Below are 22,315 nucleotides of genomic sequence, written 5' to 3'. Positions count from 1 at the left end.
GTCAGAAGGGTTGGAAAACAAGATTTGTTTATTGTGTAGATAAGAAATCTAGGCTTGAAAGAGCTTTGTATTAGTTGATAGCATTATAGTAGGTAAACATGGTTGATACTCTGTGGAGTAACCTTCTCTTAGACAAGTACTGGGAAATGGTGGTTTCAGGACATTTGAGGATTTACTTAGAATTAGCAGAAATAGACTTGAATTGCAAAATTTGCATCCAGATCTTAATATCTTGTGTCTCAGACTTCTGGGACATTATTTTAATTGTAACATTTTAGAAGCAGTGTTTGGGATCTACAAATGAGCTCAGAATTCAAATGTCACCAAAATAAACACACTCTTGAGTTTTGCCTATTTGTAATTATGACGGATGCAGAATCTGTTTGTTAGGGAGGTCTCACAACAGCTCCATACAAAATAATTTGCTTGTTAGCTTTCCATTCTTCTCATACCTCACCTCCTTTGAAAGACACTATTTATCACTTTATGGCACTGGTGAGTAAGTGCTGCTGAGTCAATGCTTGATTAGTTTCCAACTGGCCCTGTGTGAGTAATTTATTTAAGATGCCAAATAATCAAATGAAATTTTCGAAGTGTTATGGCTTTACTAGAACTGCAGCGTGGTGTTGTCGTCATGGTGCTGTCCCCAGATACTCTCATGGCCAGTGACTACTCCAAAGTTGTCTCCTCAGCCTGGCAGTGACATCATTCTGCCATAGCACAGCAGCCCCTCAGGACTTTCATTGCCTTTTGCAAATGTGACTTGTAATAGTACCACCAATGGCTGCCATTAATACCAGCCTGGAACTATTTAGACCAGAAACATTGCAGAGGGATTTTTGTCAGGAACATATTAAATGTTTTCTTTTACTGCAGAGGCAGTGTCTTGCAAAATAAAATAAATAGTCTTGTAAAATAATAGGTTTTCTATACATCTGTGGTATCTAACTGTGCATGTTGCTGCATGTTTGATTTTCTTGTTTAAAAAAGTCTGACATGGATGTGACATGAAAGAGAAAGTGTTCCTTAATTTGCCAAATGAAAAATTTTGTAATCTTGTTTAGGTGAATTTTATGTACCTTTGCTCATGTTAAGTCATTTAATGTAGTTTATTGAAATGTCAAATTTCACTTGAAATATTAATGTGGCCTGATTTCTTAGCTTTTCAGACTTGGCACTCAGCTCACCTGCTGTGGAACAGGGAGAAAAATGGAAAATATGCATGTTGTTTGTATGAAATGGCCTAGCCATGGATGTGATTGAAAGTTCAGACCTGTTTCATGGGAAGAGTGGCTTCTGCATCTCAGGATGGGTATCTCTGGGAGAAGGCAAGTTTTCTTGCTACTCTTTGATCTCGTTGTAGGGTCTCCTCTGCTCTACAGAAGCTTTGCAATATGGTACCAGATGAAGTTGTTATTGCTTTTGTCAGGGGGGAAAAAAACCCACAAATATGGCTAATTATTGACATCATTCAGCTTCCACTGTTCCCAGAACTGCCAGGGCTAATGGTTAAAATTTTAGACCAGTATCTCTTTTGTATCAGCTTCTAGAGAAACTACTGGCTAGATCTAGATTAGTGGCTGCTGTAGAGATGTGAAGTGTGAGGCAGTTGGTGAGGAGGACCCAGAGTTTGCAGTGCATTTTCTTTCAGACGGTGTCTGATCTTGTGGAGGGATCACTCACAAGCCATTGCAACATTCCCAGATCACCCTCCCTGATTTAGTTCCATGCAAAGGAACTAAAGTTCCATGCTCTTTGTTTGCTTTGAGACCTCTACTCGGTGCCAGCCAAAATGTGATAAGGCCTTGAGGTGCTTGTCTACATGTACTGGGAGACTGACTGTGAGAAATGTGTATGTTCAAATGGGTAAGGTGGAAATTACACACACACACACCCCATTTAAACTGTGGGTTTCATCAGATGTGCTAAAATGGTTTTTCCTCAACCAGTGTGGCAGTCCACAGCTACAAGTGAATGGAGGTGGAGATGGCAACCACTTGGTAGGTGTAGGGTCAGCGCAGATAAAAGGTGGTAGGAACTACAAATAGTACAAAATAGCTATATTGCTGGTAGTGGATAATCTTTGAGTCCCCTGTGTTGTCATTGTTCTTTTCAAATGGGAGCAGCTGAAATGTCTGAAGTATTTATTGTGATCTGTCTGAAAGCTACAACACCTTCTGTAAACGAGAGATTAAAACTCAGAATTCAGAAAAGTCATCAGTTCTCCTGCTTTTAGGCTCCTATTATAGTCCTAAAGTTCTCAGAAGTGTTACAGCATTTCTGTGATGTTTGGCATCTGCGTTGCCTCAGGAATATTTTAATGATTAAAGCTTGTTTTTCATCTCCTAAAATCCCTGAGAAGAAAAATACATTTTATGCTAACATAAATTCTGAAACAAGACAGTTGAGAAAGCAGCTGAGGCACATATCACCTTTGTTAAGGAACTGGGTAAAAAGGAATGCCATAAAAATCTGTTCTGACTCTTCTCTATGGGATTCACTGTAGAAATGATAACCGAGACCTTAAGCATTCTGTGTCCAAAAGAGAATGTGTAACAAATGTGTGTCAATAGGTAGTGTCACATTGGAATACTATCCAAAATTGCTAAGCTCCCTAGTTAGCACTGCTCCTTGTATTAGTGATCTTTTTTCATGTTAAAAGGGAATACTTGAGAGGCAAGGAAAAAGTTTGTGTATCTACCTGTTGGTGGTAGTTTGATTAAAACTTCTGATGGCCGAAGAACTCTGCTTCCAAAGTCATAGGACAGATGCCTTAAAAATAGCTGAGGAAGCATTTATTGTGTTTACCAAACTGAATTTGGTATTGCATATGTCAGAGATTTGAGGTTTCCTTTCATTGAGAGCATATAACGAGAGATGCTTTTATATTAGTATGTTAGTCAAGCAAACCTAGGGAAGTAGGTTAGTCTAAAATCCAATGCAGTTAATCCAATTACAAGATAATATTGAATGTAACCTGGGAAAGAAGATAACCTATCTAAGGACAAAGGCTTGTGGAATGTCATTTTGAATCCAGCTTTTGATTCCCATACAAAGAGCTTTAGAACTACTTCATAGGAACCTAGGGACCTAAACTTATAATTTTTCAAGAGGTTACTTCAAAATAGTGTGTTGGAATGAATTAGGTATTTCCAAGATGCCCTTCTTAATTTCTTGGTATTCCTTCATTCCCTGTACACTCAAATATATAGAAGGTGCTAACAGAAGACAGTATTCATTCTTGCCCTAGCCCCCAGGCCTCCATGCAATCCCATCAGGGCTGGGTTGATAGAGATAAAAAAGACAAGTGTCAGGAAGGGTGGTTTGGGATAAATGGAACGTAAATCTGGAGGTTTCTTTTTTGCTACTGAAGCTCATCATTAAAGACCAGGTTTCTTCCCTTTTACTAATTTTGCTCTAGGATTTATTTTTCCTCACGTTTTAAATCCTTTAATTTCTGATTTTTTTCCCCCTAATTTTTGTATGCTAAAAATTTCCTTTCATCAATCCTAGTGATTGTCATACGAGTCCTTCTCTGCATCAGAGATTAATTTTTAATCATTTTCAAGTATAGCTGAAGAGAATTAGGTGTTATCCATGAGAAATTTTTACTTGTACCTTTTATAATAATGTTAACACCTCCATTTCTTTACTGAAAATTACTCAATTGACATGTTTAGCATCAGTTTCACCTCTTTCACAGTCATATTGCATTACTCCTTCCTAAAGATTGAAATTGATTAATACATTAAAATATTTTTTCCTGCTGTTATTTCCAGGGCATAAGTCCATTTTTTACAGAAGAAAAGTAACCTCTTAATGCATGATTTTGTACTATTTCCCATCAATTTGATTAATTTTCCAACTACTGCAGCCTTGTCTGACTCTTTAGATGCCTTGCTCTTTTGATGGAAAACACCCATTTCTGTCTAATGATTCCTTATAAATTTGTGCGTCAGTAAATTTCATTAGTACAATCTTTTTTGTGCTAAGATCACTAGTGAAAATACTGAGATAGCTTGTTCATAATCTCTCACTAACCCTTTGCTTTCTCTTCAAACAATGAGTTTTTGCTTCTCTTTTAACTTGCTCCTTATCCACTGCAGAATTCCCATTGCTAACCTCCATCTCTTCTTCCAAACAAATTATTTTCTGGAAAATATATCAGATGTTTTATCAAAGTCCAGGTGGGAGCTGTGGCACAGAGAAGTAGTATTTTGAGGGGAAGAAGTTTGAGAGCCAAAATGTACAGCTAGTGAGTATAAGCCTTACAGAGGAATAAGGGTCCAAAAGTAAGATCTTAGTTCTGGAACACGGCAAGGCAAAAGGTATCATTAGAGTCAGAGTTGATGACATGGTCAGCATAGATAACATAGTCAGGTAACAGTTTAGGTGAAATTATACATGAGTATGTTGTATGTTTGGGGTGAGGGGAGTAATACTTGGAAATAATTTAAAATTAGTTGGCGAGCTTCAGTGGTTTGATCAGGAAGCTGACACACAGTGAAAGTAGTTTTCACATGAAATTGATTTCTCTTTTTGATTCAGGAGCCAGTATTTAATCTTGAGACTAGCTGATAAAGTTTGGTTATGACTGCTGCTTTTGCAATTCATGCTTTAAGTCCTTTACTCTCACTGGTAGCTCATGTTGTAATGGCTGATTTACCTAATTCTTTGTTTTTCATATGTTGTTTAAGCAGGTCTACATGCTATAACTATATACAGTGTGAAAATGTTGACTCTTATTCTCTGAGTTTATAATATATTTAAGTAATTAGAATTAGTTGATTATCAGTCCATTAAGGGAAGCACAAGATCACATTGTAATGTATATTAATATATATATGAGCATATTTATTAATGTATATGGGCATCCTGATGAAGATACATGTCAGGGGATAATCTGGGGGAAGAAAGCTGACAGAGGGCTGTTTGAATTTATGAAACCATTTATCTTAGAATGCTTGTGAAATCCAGCTGAGATGAACCTCTTTTACATCCCATGGGTGAGATTCTTACTGCTGAAGGCCATGTCTAAGCAATCTAACATCAGTTACCTGTTTTGAAAATGTTTTGTGTCATATTTCTTTGGTACCTTTTCCCTGCAGAGAAGTCTGACTGCACCTTCAGGAAATGTCACAGCTGTTAGGGGCTCCTATAGGTTCTGGAGCTGCTTTGCAGTTTAAGAGCTACTCTTGCTTGCAGTGAATTGTAAATAGTACCTAAAAATACACTTCCAGCTGAAAGCCTTCATGCAGTCCCCCTTGCCACTCTTTTAAAATCACTCCAGTGGGCACTATTGTGCCAGTTTCATCAGAGTCTAACAACTTAATGGGCATGAGTTTCTTTCACTGAACTGGATGTGGTCTCTGCAGAACAAGAGTGAGTAGCAGCAAAGAATAATTTTCAGCAGGTGTCTTCTGGGATGAGGAAGCCCATGGACATTTGGTGAACATGAATGCACAGAATCTTAACCAAAAGAATTGTGGTGGGCTTTGTGTTTGAAGTGCTGCTGTAATGGCACATTTCTGAGGTAGTAAACTTTTCAAGAACTCATGCAAAATAACTTGATGTTTATATTTGCATGCATGTAGAATACAGGGGGCTGGATTTATTTGAAAAGTATGACTAAAATGTGGAATTAGTATGCTCTTTTGTGGCTTTTCCCATTAATTTAATAAGTTGTTTTTATAAATTAAAAATCAGACTAATTTTACAGTGAGTCAGTATCCACAAATTTCAGGTTTCCTCCAAATGAGCACTTAGGTGTTTAGATATTAGTGTCTAAGTTTATGATCCTTCCTTGCTTGTCCCATCTTGATGATATATCCGATGCAACAGTCTAAACATCAGGCCATGGGGCTGTTTTATCCAACTGTTAACACAGCACTGAGAAATGAGGCAACTTTTATTTCCTGAAGCTGGCTCAGTCTGGTAGCTCAGTGCAGTCCTCAGTCTGGGGGCATGAGCTGTACCTTCTTTTTGTCTTCTGCTCCTCCTATCTCTTACAGGGTTGGTAAGATACTTCTATATTGGAAGTTGAGCTGATTTTATAACAAGCATTATAAAAATGAGCGGAAGAATCTGACTGCATGTTCTAAATACAGACAGTGGACTTCAGGTGTTAAGAGTAGTAAGAATCTGAAAGAGAATTAGAAAGACTATAATTTATCTTATGAGAAGTTCACTTTAGATGAACTTTAGTGGGAAGATGAGCAAGCTGGGTAACATTTTGGCGTATCAAAAAAATCCTTTCTGAATAAAAACAGTGAACGATTGAAACATTAGAGAGAAATATGATGTAAGGCTGAGCTTTCAGCACGTAGTCGTGTCCTAAATGCTTCCTTTACTGGTTTTAGCCATTCCCTGTTCCCTTGGTTTGTGTCTCCTGCAAAAACAGCTGGAGGAAAAGGCAGCACACTCAGAGTGCATGGAGGGGATTAGTAAAGTTAATTTTCAAATACTCCAGATTAGTTTTTTGGCTGTCAGCTACTTCCATTAGGCAGAAACCTGATAAGTTTCAATTTGTGCTTCCACAAAAATGCTGAAATATATCTGCTGATACATTATTAAATTTGTTGGGCCAAGTTTTCTGCCAGTTCAAAAGTTCCACTGGTGACGTTTACAGCATCTAAAGACTTGGCCCATTATTAGCTAGCTCCTTGGGATTTAGGGTTTTTTAGGCACTATCATTTATTCAGTAGCCTGTGACACCCAATTACAGCTTTTTATTGTAAGAAAATACTGTAAGATAGCTCCTCAGTCTCAGAATTCTTTTAAAGTCAGTGAAAACTAGTGATTGCTGCTGTGAGAGATGCCTGTATTGGGTAAGATAACAGACAAGTGACTAGCAAAATCCAGTCAGTGATCTCAGGTAGTACTCACAAATGCTTTTAGTGTCTTTTAATGCTGTTATCAGGCCATGAGGAAGAAAGATGAGTGGTAACATAAAGTACTAATGGACTGGTGCCTTAATTAAGACAACTGAAATAGAGCAGCATTAAAAAATGTGGCACAGTTGATAAAAGGGATTACTTGGAAAATGTTACTAATTCTGCATACAGGCTAGAAGGTAATGTGTTTTACCTAGTATTTTCTTTAGGTAACTAACACTTTTGTCCTTCTGAAGTTCCTGCACCTCTGCCTCACATTTTCAGCTCAATTCTACTGGTGTTAGTCTTGAATATTCCAGTGCATTTTCTGGAGTTACATTGTGCTAGTTTTGCAGCTGTTGAGAAAAAATAAGGCTGGTAACTGGTTTTGGAAAAAACCGGAAGGCATTAGAGAAGTTGTATTTTGTTTTATGATCACTGTTAATTTTACAGTTTGCTGCAATGACTTACTTGGTACTGGTCATAAATTGTTTACAAGGGAAATTAATTACAGAATTATCTGCTTCATACAGACAAACCACCTTTTAATTTCTCCTCTTGCTGAATTCATAAGTCTTCTACCTTTTAAAATGGCTTATCAGCAAGGCAGTGGTTGCTTTTACTGCAAACAAAGGCACAGATTTAGAGGTAAAACCAGTGGATTCTTCCTTCTATTCAGTTTGCTAGTGTCAAGGAAGCTTCAACTAATGAAAAATCCTTCTGTTCAGGGGCTGTTTGCAAGGAAGAAAAAGCAGTATTGCCAGATCATGGTATCTCGCCTAAATTGACAGGGAGGATTTAGAGTTAATGCGCCTATAGAGAGAACTTGCCAGTTGTCCTGCTGGCCCTGTTATTTAATGAACATGAAGACAGTGACCAAAATCTGGCAACACTACAGGCTCTGAAGTTCTATTTCCTGTATTTTTCATTTTAACTTTTCTCCATCAACAGCAGTCTTAAGAAATGTCATGAATAGTAATTTTATTTTTTTTTTTAATTACTGAAGAGTGAAACTTTGAAGATTCACTGGAGAAGCAGTCTTGGAAAAGGTGTGTCACAACATCAGAGGTTAGGCCCCATAAGTATCCAAGAGCTCTATGGAAATATATTAACAGGACCTTCCTCTCCTTGTTCATTAGGATCAATGCTTCAGTTTCATGAAGACTACGTTTTATATCCACGTGTACTGTGCACCAAAGCTGTGCTTCTACTACCAATATTCTTCTAATGCTGAGTCTTTCAAACTCTGACTTTAAAATGGAATTATTGCAAATTGGCTGTTTGTGTCTTTAGTGGTTGATACAATGTTGTATGCTGTGCCCATATAGTCCTGAAACTTTAGCTGTAAATCTTGGCTAATCAAAGAAATAGGAAGTTCAGATGTCTCTTTATATTAGTAATATTATTCTGAACATGTAAAAAATGTTTACATGTACTGACAGGTTTCCTTTTTATCACCCTTGCCTGGGTTTGCAAAGGCTGATTAAACTGTGGTGGGGTTTCTGAGTAGTGTGTCAGTCCAGTGCAGAGGGTACAAGGTGCAGGAGACCTGGTTTCTGTCACCTGCCTCTGCCAATGGCCTGGTCATCTGTGGGACTGCCCTTTCTGCAGCTCGGTTCCCTCATCTCTCAATTACAGATTTCAGTGCTGACCTTTGGACAGTGCTTTTTGATTTACTGATGAGCTGGGTGTTGTTAACCCTATTGACATCTTAGTAACAATGTTTTGGAGGTAAGCAGTAGCTACAAATTAGGGGCTGATGTGTTACAGCAGGAGAAATCATGCACTGAAGTACCAGACCCAGGAGCTAATATGCACAGCATAACAGGAAGGGCCGTGGCAAAAATGGGAAGGAATGTTCTTGTGAAAGCAGAACTACAGAAAGGCAGGACATGCTGTGGTGGTTGTTCTCCAATAAAACCAAGAGGCAGTTGGCATCAGAACAATTAAAAGTTTGGAAAAAAAAATATATAAAAAATACTGCAAGTCGAGGTGTCTGTGATGTAGAGGAGTGATGCTTTGAATCACACTGGTAAGGGCCTAGGTTAACACCTCGAATGAGGTGTGTGGTTTATTCTGCAACACAGAGAACATAGTGACACGTCAGGTTATTCAGAACTTCAACATCAGAGGTAAATTAGTCTTCGTATGAAAAATTAAAAAGTCTTTCTTACAGCAGAAGCAGCATTGACTGCATGGGGAAAAGTGCCTGACAACTTAAAACTCCCTATAAAGGGTTTGAGGGCTTGCACTGGTTATGCTTTTGAAAACAAGAAGTACTTTACAGTTTCTTCAACGAAGTTTTGATTTTCTCTTTTCCTGACAGGAATTAACTTGATGCTTGTCTGTGATAGTTTGGGAATTAAGTGGTTCTTCACCTTTTTTGCACTCTTTATGCTGAGTTGTCTGTTAGCTTAAAATATCTTTGATTTTTATCACCCGTGGATAAAAACATAACTGGAGAAAAAATCTTGCTAGGAACAAGTTTGCTTCTCTTTTTATACAGTGTTAAAGGAGATTAATAGAAAGGTCATCGTAATCTCATGCTCTTCCAAAATGTTTTGAGCCTTTAACTTGTATTGGCAGGATTCCTTATGTCTTCTACTTTCTTAATTACTTTTTTCATGTCACCCCTAAAATTATCAGGTCAAAATCAATGTTAAATTAAAGAATTGTATCTACTCAAGGCAGAACTTTACATCTCTTTTGTCCACAGTGAAAATACAAGTGGAAATTGCTTTCTCTGACCTCGTGCAGTTTTCCATCCTTAGAGATCATGTGAAAGAGCTTAATCCAAATGAGATTTCCAGCTTCAGTTTTTCCAGATTGTTCTTCCCAACATCAATCATGATATGTAAGGCAGCAAAACTGGTCTAGAACACTTTTTAATGAGCTATGCATGACAGTGTATTAATTCCTTTGGAAACTGGAAATGTCAAGTGATGTTAAGAACCAAATTAGTACTACCATTTGTAGTATGGTCTACATTATTTATGATATCCATTACTCTAGTGCTGCGAGAACACCAGGTCAGGAGGTGTCTTGTTATCTTAAATGTAGAAGAGAAAAGAATTTCCAGGGTGCATTTTTTCTTACATGAAGCACTGGCAATTTTTCAAGTCATCAGCTGGACTGTCCAGAATCACAATATAAGATTTAGAATAAGGAGATGAGGAATTAAACTAAATTTTTAGTTTTCATCTCAATTTTGGAAACTTTACAGCTGACTTGTTTCACATTTACAGTCTTTTCCTCACAGCTAAGACAGAAAGACTTGAATTTTTTAAATTATTTTTTAGAAACATAATTTTTCTCACTGTTGTGTGCTGGGAAAATACACACAACAAGAATCTCAAGAGGCATGAGACTCAGTTATATTTTTACAAAGATAACAGATGCTGCTTGAAACATTTACAATACTCATGCTTAGGATAAGTGCAGTTTGGATGCTACTGCTTTGTCATGAAAAGGAAATATATTCTGTTGGGTTTGGGCATCACTCTTAGGATGTAGACAAGCTGGAGAAATAGGAATGATAAGAGGCTTAGAAAATTATACCTAAGAGGACAGCTTGAAAGAGCTGAGTTTGCTAAGTCTAGGAACCAGAAGATGAAAAGTGATGAAACAGGTTTTCAAAACATAAAGTACTGTTGCACTTGCTCCAGAAGAAGATATGTTCTAGCAGTTTAAATTTAACTCTTGGCATCTAAGTGCTGGACTTGAAGGCTAAAACTGGGAGATGAGGCATTTTTCCAGCCTTATGCAGGTGGGATAGGAAAAAAATTACAGGTTTGGTTGTTTACATTTTAGTGTGTTTTTTTTTTTCTGAGATACACAAAACCACATGTTGAGGTTGTGAATGAGAGAGATCGTAGAATCATAGAATGGCTTGGGTTGGAAGGGACCTTAAAAATGCTCTAGTTCCACCCCAGCTGCCATGGGTAGGGACACCTCCCACTAGACCAGGTTGCTCAGAGCCCCATCCAATGTGGCACAAAAATACAACCTCAGAATAGGTAAGAATTTTTGTATTTTTAAAAGCTCTGCCCTCTACAAAATTAGGCTAAAATGGGCTGGTTGGCTGAAAGCTAGCAAGAAGGAAGACAAATTGACACTTGCACGTCTATAAAAACATCATTATTTCCTAAGGAAATCAGGTGTAAAAGGTAGACCAAAAGGAGTAGGAGCCTCACACATCCCAAGCCCAGCTCTGCCACTCTAAACATTCTCCCTTTCTCCCCTCCTAGTTCAGAGCATTACAGGAGATGCGATCAGTGAAGACAAGCTTCATATAGCTGTTTACTAAAGCTCTTGGGTAAAGTCTAGCAAAATATGCTTTCATAAAGAAAGCAGTTAATTAAGAACTTCTTGAAAAGCTAGCACAGGGGAAAGTTGGGAGGAAATTACCTTGTAATGCCTATGTGGTTAGCAGAAGTGTAATTCTAGCTGAAATGAGGCAGATAGCTTAGTGGGAGCTGGGTCCATCCATTCTTTCTCATGGTGGGAGTACCTTATTAAACAAAGGGTGCCATTACATTAGATTGAACTACTTGGCAGTCATAATGGCAGCAGCAGAGTAAGGCCTTTCCTAAGTAACTTTGAAGTTAAAAATACAGCAAATGTCTGATAGTTACAGGGAAGGCTACTGTGTAATTATAAAAAGAGACCATTTTAATGCATGTGTGTTTTTTTTAAGTCAAAACCAGTGAGTTATATAAGAAACACTGAGGGTTTTATGTGGCATAGTTAGGAAAGTAAACCTGGTCCTTGAGAACTTGTCTCAGAAGTTAGTAACTACATGGGTAGTCTGTGCCAATGGACATTTAGACATAGGGTACAACATAATGCTGTTACTATCTGCCTCTGAGGAGGCAGTTTGGTTTGAATTCATTTCCTAGTCATCAGGTAAGAGCATCGTAACTCTTACAAAGGTGCTTGAGGACTGGTCTTGTGTCTCTGAATAAATATGCCTGTCACAGAACGAGGTAGTTTTGATATGTGTTTAAATTGCATTAGGGGAAAAAATAACACCTTTGAGGGCTTTAGAGAAGCTTTCTTTTGGGCTTTCAGTGGTTGAATGTACTAGGACATGTCAAACATAGAGGAGAGGTTCTCAGGAACCTGTGTCTTTTTATGTCCTCTGGTCTCATGGTTGGTTTCTGCGTACATTTAATGCACATGGAACGCACCTGACTGATACTGACTGGTTTTATTAGCTTTAAATTAGCTTTACATTTTGGTGTGTAAAATGTCTACCAACATTTTTTTAGTTCAGGTATACTCACAAATTCTGTAACATTGCCTCAGTGCTGCAAGACAGGCCATGTAATGACTCGTGCTTCTCTGTCTCAGTGCTGCAAGACAGGCCGTGTAATGACTCGTGCCTCTCTGTCTCACACATTGGGGGGAAAAAACACAGAGCCACATGTTTGGAAACAAATGTGAAGAGAAAAGCTGCAGGTACTTGGTCTCTTGCAGAAAATCTTTGCACTTGCTATGTTGTGTAAATGCCTGATTTGCAAGTCCCCTTTAGCATACTGGCATATACTTGTTTCATCTACTTGTGCTAACAAAAGCAGTCCTGATGTTGATGGTGATTTTCCCTTCAAATAGGCTTAAGTTACTCTTTCTCAGTTTACAATCTGGAGACACATTTCTTAGGAGGACTGCTTGCTGACCAGTACTGAGACTCTCCAAAGTTGGAGATGCTGATGAGGTCTAGGATTCTGATTCAAGAGCATCTCTGACTTGTATTTAGATTTGCTGCTGCTGCTGTTTTCTGGCATGTTTGTTTCAGGCATAGCATTAGACAAGCCTAGCTGCTCTATTGGCTTTTGTTCTTGGTAGGAAGCCTGCACAGTCACAACACTGCTCTACAGGAGGAGTACTTCCCAGTGACAGTTTCTTCTGTAGCGTTTGGCAGAGCCTCAGTAGCAGCTGAGCTGGGATGAGCCAAGCCTACTCTTTTTTTTCTGGTTTAGGTACAGGAGAGGGACCTGTAGGACTGCAGAAGGCCAGTTTTCTATTATGTAAAGAAGAGAACCATTATAGCAAGACCTGTGCCTATTGGCTTGTCAAGTGAGAATATTGGATAAGGTTTAAAGAGAAGCTTTTCAAACACTGAAAAACAACAGTTGTGTAAGGAAGTAGAGAGCTGGAGATTTCACTTGATACAGCCAAAAATATATTACTAGCCATATCTAATTGTACAGGTAAAGGACAGCTATTAGGTGTTGCAGAACTTGCATACATGTATGACAACAACTATTTTTCTTAGAGGATTTGGAAGACTTTGGGGCTATGAAAGAGTAGCATGGAGCACTATGTAAGACCTAAGAAAAACACCATGCTCCCCTGTATGAGGTGGGCTGTCCTGGCCATGTACTGCTGAGCCACCCATTTAATGCAGACAAATACTGTCTATCCACATTTCATTCAATGAAATATACTTGTTAAAATGCCTTGTTTTGAAAAATCCATCTGTATTTTCTTTCACAGTTTTGTTATTTCTAATCATATTTTATATTAGTATTCTGCATTTTTTTCAGCTCCAAAGTGTTGGCAATTTTCATGATTTCACCCAGACCCCTAGGTGGCATTTCAAATCAGCTGTAAAGAGAATAGTAAACAGCACAAGTGAGACAAACTAAACTGATATGATCTGTTGCCTTTACACAATCTGCTTGCTGAATTAATTTCACTGACTGGCAGCTGCTGAAAGGAAGGTGGGAACTGGAAAGCCTTACCTTGATTTTCCAAAACAATGGTTGGGTTTGAAATCTGCCCATTATGTTTGGAGCCTGTGCTGTATACTGGGGAAATGGGAGACAAGGCTGGTTCCATTTGCTTTAGGGGCTGGAGGGTGTGGGGCATGATGTGGAAAAAAGGTAGGATTTTTTTTAAGTTTTAGTTCCTTCACATAACATTTTTAGTCACACCTCAGAGCTCCCTGATGTGTTATGCAGTTTTTTAAAATGTGGTTTGTTTTTTTTTCTGAGAACTTTTGTGACCTGTGGACTATCAAACTAGACTCCACAATTAAGTGCCATACACATCACTTGTCCTAAATATTATCCTTCTGTCTCTTCCAGAAGTTAAATACCTTCCAGCCATCTGTATTTACACACAAAAACGAATCTCCAGACAACTTTGGATACTTAAAACACTTGTGTTCACTCATCTTGCAGCCAAATTCCTCGCCATATTAACAGCCTCCTAGCTGAGCTGTCTTGAAATATGCTACTGAATATTGCCATTTCTACAGAGAAGGATGTGCTTGAAAAATTGAGTTTATACCCTGTTTCAGGGAGATGCAAGGAAAAATCTACATTAGTCCTTCATCTTGCACTTAGACTTCATTTATCTGGAAAGGTGGAATGAGCTTGGCCTGTTGTAATTAGCTTTATGTAGATTTAAAATGAGCTTGATGACATCATATCTGGCTACTTCTGCTTTTCCTGTATTTCTCAGGCATCTTTATTACTCTTTGTGCTGAATATGTGATTTGTGGTTCATTGGCACTGTTTCTATATTTAGTGGTTTTGAGTCTCTTTACTGGAATACAGGCTGATTTTACTCTTTGATCCAGAGTAGAGATATTTTTAGGACATCTTGTCATGATTTGGTCCTGGAACCTTATCTCTTTTGCTAGCCTGCTGACAATCACCCATCTTTCTCTGTATTGATGACACATCTAGCTGTTTAGGTTTGTCATGTGCAAACCTGTAGTGTTTTCCAAAGCCTGGTTTTCTGCTTCAACTGGCAAATTTGTAATGCGTTGCATTGCTTTAACCTCAGACCACTTAATAATTTTAATAGCCTGATATAGGAAGCATTAAAGTTGCATGGAGCCTCAGATAATTTGTGGGTTGTAAGAAGCCTGTGTAGGTTTTGCCAACATCTGGCAACTCAGAGGCATGGTTGAAATCAGATGGAAGTTGCCCTTAGCTAGGAAGTGTTTGCTTCCATGCCTACCAGTGTGTCTTGACACAGGGATCTTTCTACAGAGCAGGCTTCTCTGGGTGGGATAGAGGCAGTTAAATAACTATTGCTGTGAGAGAAGACTGAAGAGAAAACTGCAAATGGAGTTTGAAAAAGTGCTTTCTGTCTCCCAACCTAAGTATTTGTTGAAAATTACTTTTTTTTTTTAGTGGGTTTTCCCCCCAACGCCATTTGTTATTGAAAATGTTAAACATTACTCCTGCTGCAAATTTTTATGAAGTGGAGGACTGTTCTCTCATTTCCCTCAGTCTTTTCCAAATTGGCCCAATCCAGCACATCATAGGTAATTTTAACAATATTTTTTCTCATTTTCTCATCTCTAGATTATTTTACCTTTTCGTTTTGTTTTCCTTAAAATGCAGTATCTGAGCTGGATGCACTGTATCAGATCAGGTCAACTGGAGAGAAATAAATCTGCTAGACTTTCTATGCTTTCTATAAAGTATCGTGGAGCCAACAATAAATGCTAATCCTTTTTGAAGGTAACTCTGGTATCCCTTCTTTCCTTCCCCAGTTCAATTTTTTATACAGTCATTTGTAGTGACCTAGATCCACAGCACTTTGCACCATGGATTGGCTGGTTTTGGTATCACTAGCTGTTAATCTGACCTGTATTTCAAGAGTTCTAAAATTCTTCTGAGTGAATTATTAGTGAAAATCATAGCATTTCAGAAAGAGTTGTCATGGAAATCAGTTTTTCAGATAGTTATTTTTTTATGTATATATTGGTTTTTATTTGGCTAATCAGAATTTGTCTCTCTTCCTTCCCTACAACCCTTTCCTGGCCTGTTAGAAGTCACAAAGAGAGAGGACTAGTGGCTTCTGACATGGAAACTAAGCTAAGGCACCATCTAAGCTAAGGTACCCATGATAGAACATTATCAAGTCTTTCATTAACTTCCATGAAAGTTATAGCAGAGTGAGACCTCTTTCCTCTGTACAATAGCAGTAGGATTATTTCTCCAGACTTGCAGATTTAACTATACTTGGGTGTGATCCAGTTGTGTTTTTATGTGTTTTTATTTGTTTCCCACTGAAGTCACTTACTGTTAGTATATTGTGGGCTTGGGGATTTTTTTCTGTCAGTTTTTTCTGATGGACAGTTCACTGGTGTGTTATCAGTAAATACCTCTGAACACTAAGCTGCTCTGTACTACTCAAAATTAGCAATATTTTTTAAATTAAGCAGTCATACATTTGTATGAACAAAAGGTTTGCATCATAAAGTGAAAACACTTTTCAAACACGTTGGTATGGTTCATTTAGCTTGTCTTTCTCTTGTTATAAGAACTGTGTGCATGAACTCTGGGCAGCAGAATGAGTGTGTCCCTGACTTCCAATACAAATAGTTAGCACTCCTTTGCTTTCATCTTTAAATGGGAAGGATGACACTGTGAATTCATTTACTTACTAATTGAGCAAATATGACAACACAGAGTTTTAAAGTATGACAAATGAAATGGTGACCCTGTCTGCTCCTTTGTTTGTTTTGCCACTGACAGCAGCACAATCAGTTACAGCCTCCCTGGGGGTGCATTGAGTCTGCTAAGGGCTCTGCTGGGGAATATATTGTTTCCCAAGCAGTCCAGGATTTCTTACCAGCCTCATTAGACTCTCTAGCTTTCTGTCAACCTGAAGCATTTTAAGAGTCCTACCTACGCTGCTTTTTGGCAGAGGTCAATGGAATTGTTTTGCATGATTTTTCTAAGTTAGGCCTCTACACCTCCTTGTGTGCAAAGCTCTTGCTCAGAAAACTGCTTCCCCACTTTCTTTTCGTTTTCCACTGGAGAGAAAAATACCTTTGTCCTCAGGGATAAGAGACAAGTGATTTTTTTCATTCATCCTGCTCCAGTTCTCTCTTTCAACTCGGTGACATGTAGAAGGTTGTGGTTTCTGTAAACATAATACTAGGATGTTCCACACTGCCTGTAACCCTGGGTAATGAAATGTTGCAGTAAATATCTAGCTATGGTTGCATTACATAAATACAAAGCAAAATGCAAAAAAAAAAAAAGCCAGGAAGAAATAATCTTATCATTTGGCATCAAGTCTGAAAATTACACTCTGATATATTCAGTTTCACACTGAAAAGGCAGAGTTCTTTTTTTAATTCATGGTTATGTAATCATGGTAAATGAAGAGCAGTCAGCTCTTCAGTGTTAGCTAGTTTTGAACAGAACTTGTTTGTTGCAAATCACTTCTGTCTATACTGTCTGGCAGATATTGAAGACTTCACAAGGTGCACTCAGCACTGGAAAATTGTACAGTAGTTTACAAAACATTTCCACTTACTTCTTCCAACCATGTTTCAAGGATTCAGTGGTATCAGCCATCATTTCAGACCTATGGAGGTCAATATTTAGAGCATTAGTTTTCTTTGAGTCACTAATTTGCCTTTATTTTAGTATGAAATGAGAAGGGGAAGAGCAATTATTCGTGGTTAAGAAATGTGGGAAAATACTGCTTTCTCTTGTTCTTAGAAAAGTCATCTTATTCCCCTTTCCAGCAGAGCAGCCACGTTAGGGACTGTAATTTGTGAACTTGCAAAAAACCATCTCATTAAATGATTTTTTTATAATTTCCTCACTTGTTCTCTGTGAAGCTCAAGAAGCTGGTTTGGAAGAGATTAAGATGTTCTATACTTAGTTTTATTATTCACCATGCTACACCAAATGGTACTGGAATTCTTAAAGTGAAAAATCATCTTCCATAAAGGTTTTGCACGTGAAATGTTCTATGCCTACAGCATAAAGTGCTTTCTCTGGCTATCAAATACACAGAGAACTGAAGAGTCTAAACTAGATCTGACTGAACGTGAATGGTATCACATATTCATGGCAACAATAACCCAAGAAAATGCCAACATTTTCAGTTATTGTGGCATTCTTGGGAAATACCAGTAAGGTAATATTTTTTCATAGATTTATGGCTTAGGAAATTAGTAGATAATCTGTGAAAAATGTGTCTTAGGTGGGTTCCTAATCCCCTCTCTGCAAGGAGGAGCTCTCACTGTTCATATCCACAGCAACTTCAGTGTATGTGTGGATTGGCAGTGAACATGATAAATTTCATGATTCAGTTCAACCAAGAGCTTTCTCAAAACTGCCAGTGTGAAAGTAAAGGCAGACAGAAGGGTGTTGAGGATAGGTCCATCAAAGATGGTATTTGTCTGCTGTTACATGTGCGCTCTGACTTACATGGGTCTTGCTTTGTCTGTTTCAGTAGACCTGCTCCCCTCATATTTAATTAATATTTTTGATGCAGAGTAATGGTGGAATTTTACAGTTAGACCCATATCTGAAGTGACAGAGTCCATAATTTCATACTGATTTTTGGCAGTAGTGACATTATTTCTGGGTTTGTCTTTGACTTCTGATTCCTTCTGCAGTCTCAGTTCCAAGAGCCCTTGATATAATCTCTCTGCTTCCTTTTCACCCTACTCCGCTCTCCTTGTTCCAAATGAAATGCACTGGATGCAGTTCCTGAAAGGTCCTGCAGCTGAATGGCGTGTGTCTGAAGCTAGGTTGTTTCAGCAGACTCCTAGATGATTGTCTTGGTACCTCTGTGCCTTTTCAGTTTAGAATGAGGGAGCTGTGGGTGGGGAGCAGTGGAATAAAACCTAACAGAAGACCCTAGAAGAAATCTTTGTCAGGTATGGGAGCTAAAGATGAGCCAGAAGGTGTGACTTGAAAAAAACTAAACAAGGACAATTGGCCAAAAGGCAATTCTTGCATCTCTTTAGTGTCACTGAGAAACATCAAAGGGGAGCTTCAAAGGTGATTGGTCTGAAAAGAAAATATACTTAGGTACAGACAAATATAAATGGTGATTCTGCTTATAAAGAGATTCTTATTTGAGTGATTACAGCTTGATTTGCAGAACTGGACCTGCTGCCATTTGAACCCTCTCTTAGTCTGACACAAATTAATTTCTGTCCATTTGTATCTGTGAAGCATGTGGTCTTCTAGCCAAAACCCACAAAGATACCAGCTTCAAATCTCAGAAGTATCAAGTCTGTTCTGAACATTTATATAAAATAATGAGATAAGGAACTGAAAATAGAAAAGCAACAGATTTCTAGATCTTGAACAGCTTTTTTGCAAATTGGCTATTTATGGAAAACTCCAGGCAAATGTCCTTCCCAAATGCCTTGGTAAACTCTGTCATGTTACTGGAAGTCTAAAATCTGTCTCCACTACACATTGCCTAAGTTGTAACTGCTTGTTTGCAGCCTTGGAGGCACACAGAGGCGTTTTGTAGGCTACTGCTGTGAACAAAAAACCTTAGTGATTTCAGCAGGATGGAAATGTTTGTAAAGCAGGTGTGGACAGGACTTAAGAACTGCAGGGAGGTGCTGTAAAGGTAGGAGACTTGCTCAGGACCATGGGTATTTTCTGTCTGCCTGGATGGAGATTGAGCCTTCAGCTGTGGTTTCATGCCTGTTAAATTTAAGTGTGCTCTTGAGGTGCTTGGGGGAGAGCCAAGGGAGGGAACGGATCCAGCTTTAGAAGTAACTTGATAAGAAATTAAAACCAGCTGAAAAATTAGTTTTCTGTTTTTCTGAAAAGAACCCTGAGTGAAACCCCGTGTTCTGCTTGGTGTACCCAGTGCCAGGTCTAGTGGTAGTACAAGAGAGGGAGAGAGAATCCTGACTGTCTTTCCCATCCTCTTCTGCAACAGTCTGTAATTAGGTCAGTTTAAAGTAACTGTGAAGCTGCAGCCTGGGGTGGAAAGGATCAGCAAATTCTCCTTGATAAGGGTTTCTGTCTCATTATCTATTCTGCCAACTTTCCTGAAGGCCTTGCAAACAATACGTAGACTTTTGATTGCCTTGTGTCAGCCGCAGAGTCCAGCTTGTGCAGTGCAAAGATGCTGAAGGCTCAGTCCTATTTGCCCCATCCTTGCCTGCCTGCAGCAAACTGAAACTTCCCTCCTGTGCTCCCGGCCTCCTGGTACTGCTCATTAGTACCTTTCTCCTCATTTTTTGACTCCTGTCAGCTTGCCCTATTGCTCCTTGGGATTTATTCCTGCATCTCACTGCTACTGTAGTTTGAAGCTAGAAGTATTGCTGCCATCAGGGAGCTTGTAGCGTAGCATTGCATCTGCAGTTGCTTTTGGAAGCTGAGGTAGTTAAGAACAAACAAGCAAACTAAACCAAAATCACAGAGAAATATGGGTTTTTTTTGTCATGCTGAAACTGAACATTTACTCAACTGGCTGAATTGATCCTAACAAATTTTAAAAGGAGACTGGGTAACTGGGTAGTTCAGACACTGATCTGAGACACTGGTGATAAACTTAAAATCCTTGCTCTGTCTCATTCGAAAAGAACAGATTAAATAAACAATCAAAGCACCCAACTGTCTGTCGCTAGTTACACATCTCGGGCAGAGCTCAGGATTAGGAGTTGATTTTCTAAGAAATGTTTAGAACATTTCCCTGTCCCAGGCACAGGAAGTATCTAAATGGTTTGTCTTCATCCTTACCTAGAATAAAAATGGTGTCAAAGCCTCACCAGTGTTTTGTCGGGTCTAAATTCACATTCCCTCAGGATAGGGGAATCATTAGCAGTGCTCACTAGTGAAGTGATAGACCTCACAGCAGATACCTGAAGGAACCATTTGCAAGGGCCAAGTCATTGTAAATCTTTTAGGGGTTTCTATTGTTTCAGTACAGTAGCCTGGCTAATGAGTGTTGGTTCTTTTCCATGAAAGACTGTTTGTTATCCTGTGTTATCTAGGCAGGTGAAAGAGTATTGGACTGGTGGGAGCTTTGCTTTTGGTAAAGATGATTATATATAATTTTTTTATTACCTTCCTAGTCTTCTGTGTTTACAGACCTAGATAGTCATGCCCTTAGCTCCTGTGGAGACCATTGATTAACATTAGCCAATAATGTTAGAGTAAGGGGAACACAAATTGGCCCTGAAGCATGTTTTTTTTCTTTGTAATACCTTACGATATATTTAAAGGAGACATTATCCCTAGCTAATTCTAGACCTGGTCAAATCCTTCACAACAAGTCATTTGCTCTAGACCTTTTTTATGTTCATCTGTGGATCCTAATGCTGTATTAATAATGTTTTCATTCATATTATTTTTTTCAGCATTGTTGATCAATAATGTCATTTTGCTTTATGTTTAAGTCTGAAAATAAAAAAAAGAGGGATGTTCTTTTACTAGTATTAGATGAATGTTTTATGAGGGAGAACTCAAGTTTCCCTGCTGCTCAAATAGGTAGCTATTTTTTGGCTTGCATACAGATGGAAAACATATTCGAGGAAGCAGTTTGTAACTCAGAACAGGAAATCATAATCACACACAAATGTATGGGAAGTAACCAGAAGAAGGATTGTTAGGTTGGTGATATGGAATCAATTTTGGAAGACTGTTCTGGAAAATCCACATGATTGGGCAGTCCTAGTTATTACAGTGAAATGCAGATTGCATCAATGTGCAGGGTTTCCATACAGCAGATTTGTTCAAAGATCACTGCAAGCAGGATGAATTCCTACTGCAGCACTGACAGGCCACACACAGTTTGAGATGATTTTTAAATTATGAACCTGCTAGAAGTTACGTTAGTATGATGATGCAAGATAAACCTAATAAGAAGGTCTTTCTGAGCAAAATTCTCTCTCAGATATTTTTACTTTAGAGTCTGGCTTGCTTAGAGACCCTGGGCATGGGTCCCCTGTGTGTGGCTGGCTGATAGGAGCTGTTGTGCTGCCTGTCTGCTTTAAAGGGAACACAACATCTTTGCAGTATTTTTAAACTGCAAACTTTTTTAAAACCATGAAAAATAGTCATCCCTGGATTTTGAAAGACTCTTGTTTCGGCATAAGATTTGTTTCATGTCCTCGGTTGATTATCTGAACGGTAACGTTGAGTTGCTGAAGGCTGCATGTTATTTGAAAGGCCATATGCTTCTGATTAACATGAGGTGTCATGTATTACAGCTTTTCGGAAGTTAAAATTTGGAGCTACTTCTGGTTTATTTCGTTGAAGCTGACTGGAGAGTCAGGCTCAAGAATTTTTTTCCCCGTGCACCAGCTGATCTGGCAACTACAGCTGCTTTAGAGCACTTAGCAAATGAGAGCATGGGTAGGATATGTGCTGTGCATTAATGCAGATATATTAAAAGTCTTATGAAGATGTTGGCAGAATTCTCATATTGTTAAATGAAATATGAATTAAGGTTTAATTGCTAAATCCAAATCTCCTCTGTATTATAAAGCTTTTTCTTTTACTGTTCGAAGACAAGAAGTACTAGCATAGCATATTAAATTAACATTTCTTCTAGAAGCCACAATGGTACTATGTAAGTAGAGCTGCTTGAAAAATACATTGTAGAAGTTAATAGAAAAATATTTAAAAGCTTTGCAGCAGAAGGTTTAATTATGAGCTGCCTAAGATGCCTGGGCTGGAAATGAGTGCCTGTCA

General features: G+C 38.5%; 2 protein-coding genes across 11 annotated transcripts in view; one reads left to right on the top strand and one right to left on the bottom strand.

Moving 5' to 3' along the window:
* CTNNA3 (catenin alpha 3) overlaps positions 1 to 22,315 on the top strand; it is a 424,834-nt gene that overhangs the window by 148,564 nt on the left and 253,955 nt on the right. The window lies entirely within an intron of this gene.
* LRRTM3 (leucine rich repeat transmembrane neuronal 3) overlaps positions 1 to 22,315 on the bottom strand; it is an 81,203-nt gene that overhangs the window by 32,391 nt on the left and 26,497 nt on the right. The window contains exon 2 of one of the 4 annotated variants that reach the window (XM_051618560.1): positions 17,166 to 17,216. The exons of the other annotated variants lie outside the window; for them this stretch is intronic. Within the exon in view, the coding sequence (XP_051474520.1) occupies positions 17,211 to 17,216 (6 nt within the window). The 3' untranslated portion in view covers positions 17,166 to 17,210. The remainder of the gene's footprint in view (positions 1 to 17,165; positions 17,217 to 22,315) is intronic. 4 annotated transcript variants of the gene reach the window in all.

Source organism: Apus apus, chromosome 4 (genome assembly GCF_020740795.1).
Source record: "Apus apus isolate bApuApu2 chromosome 4, bApuApu2.pri.cur, whole genome shotgun sequence".
Lineage (NCBI taxonomy): Eukaryota > Metazoa > Chordata > Aves > Apodiformes > Apodidae > Apus > Apus apus.
The sequence above is the reverse complement of the archived record's forward strand: the minus strand, read 5'-3'. Positions and strand labels throughout refer to the sequence as shown.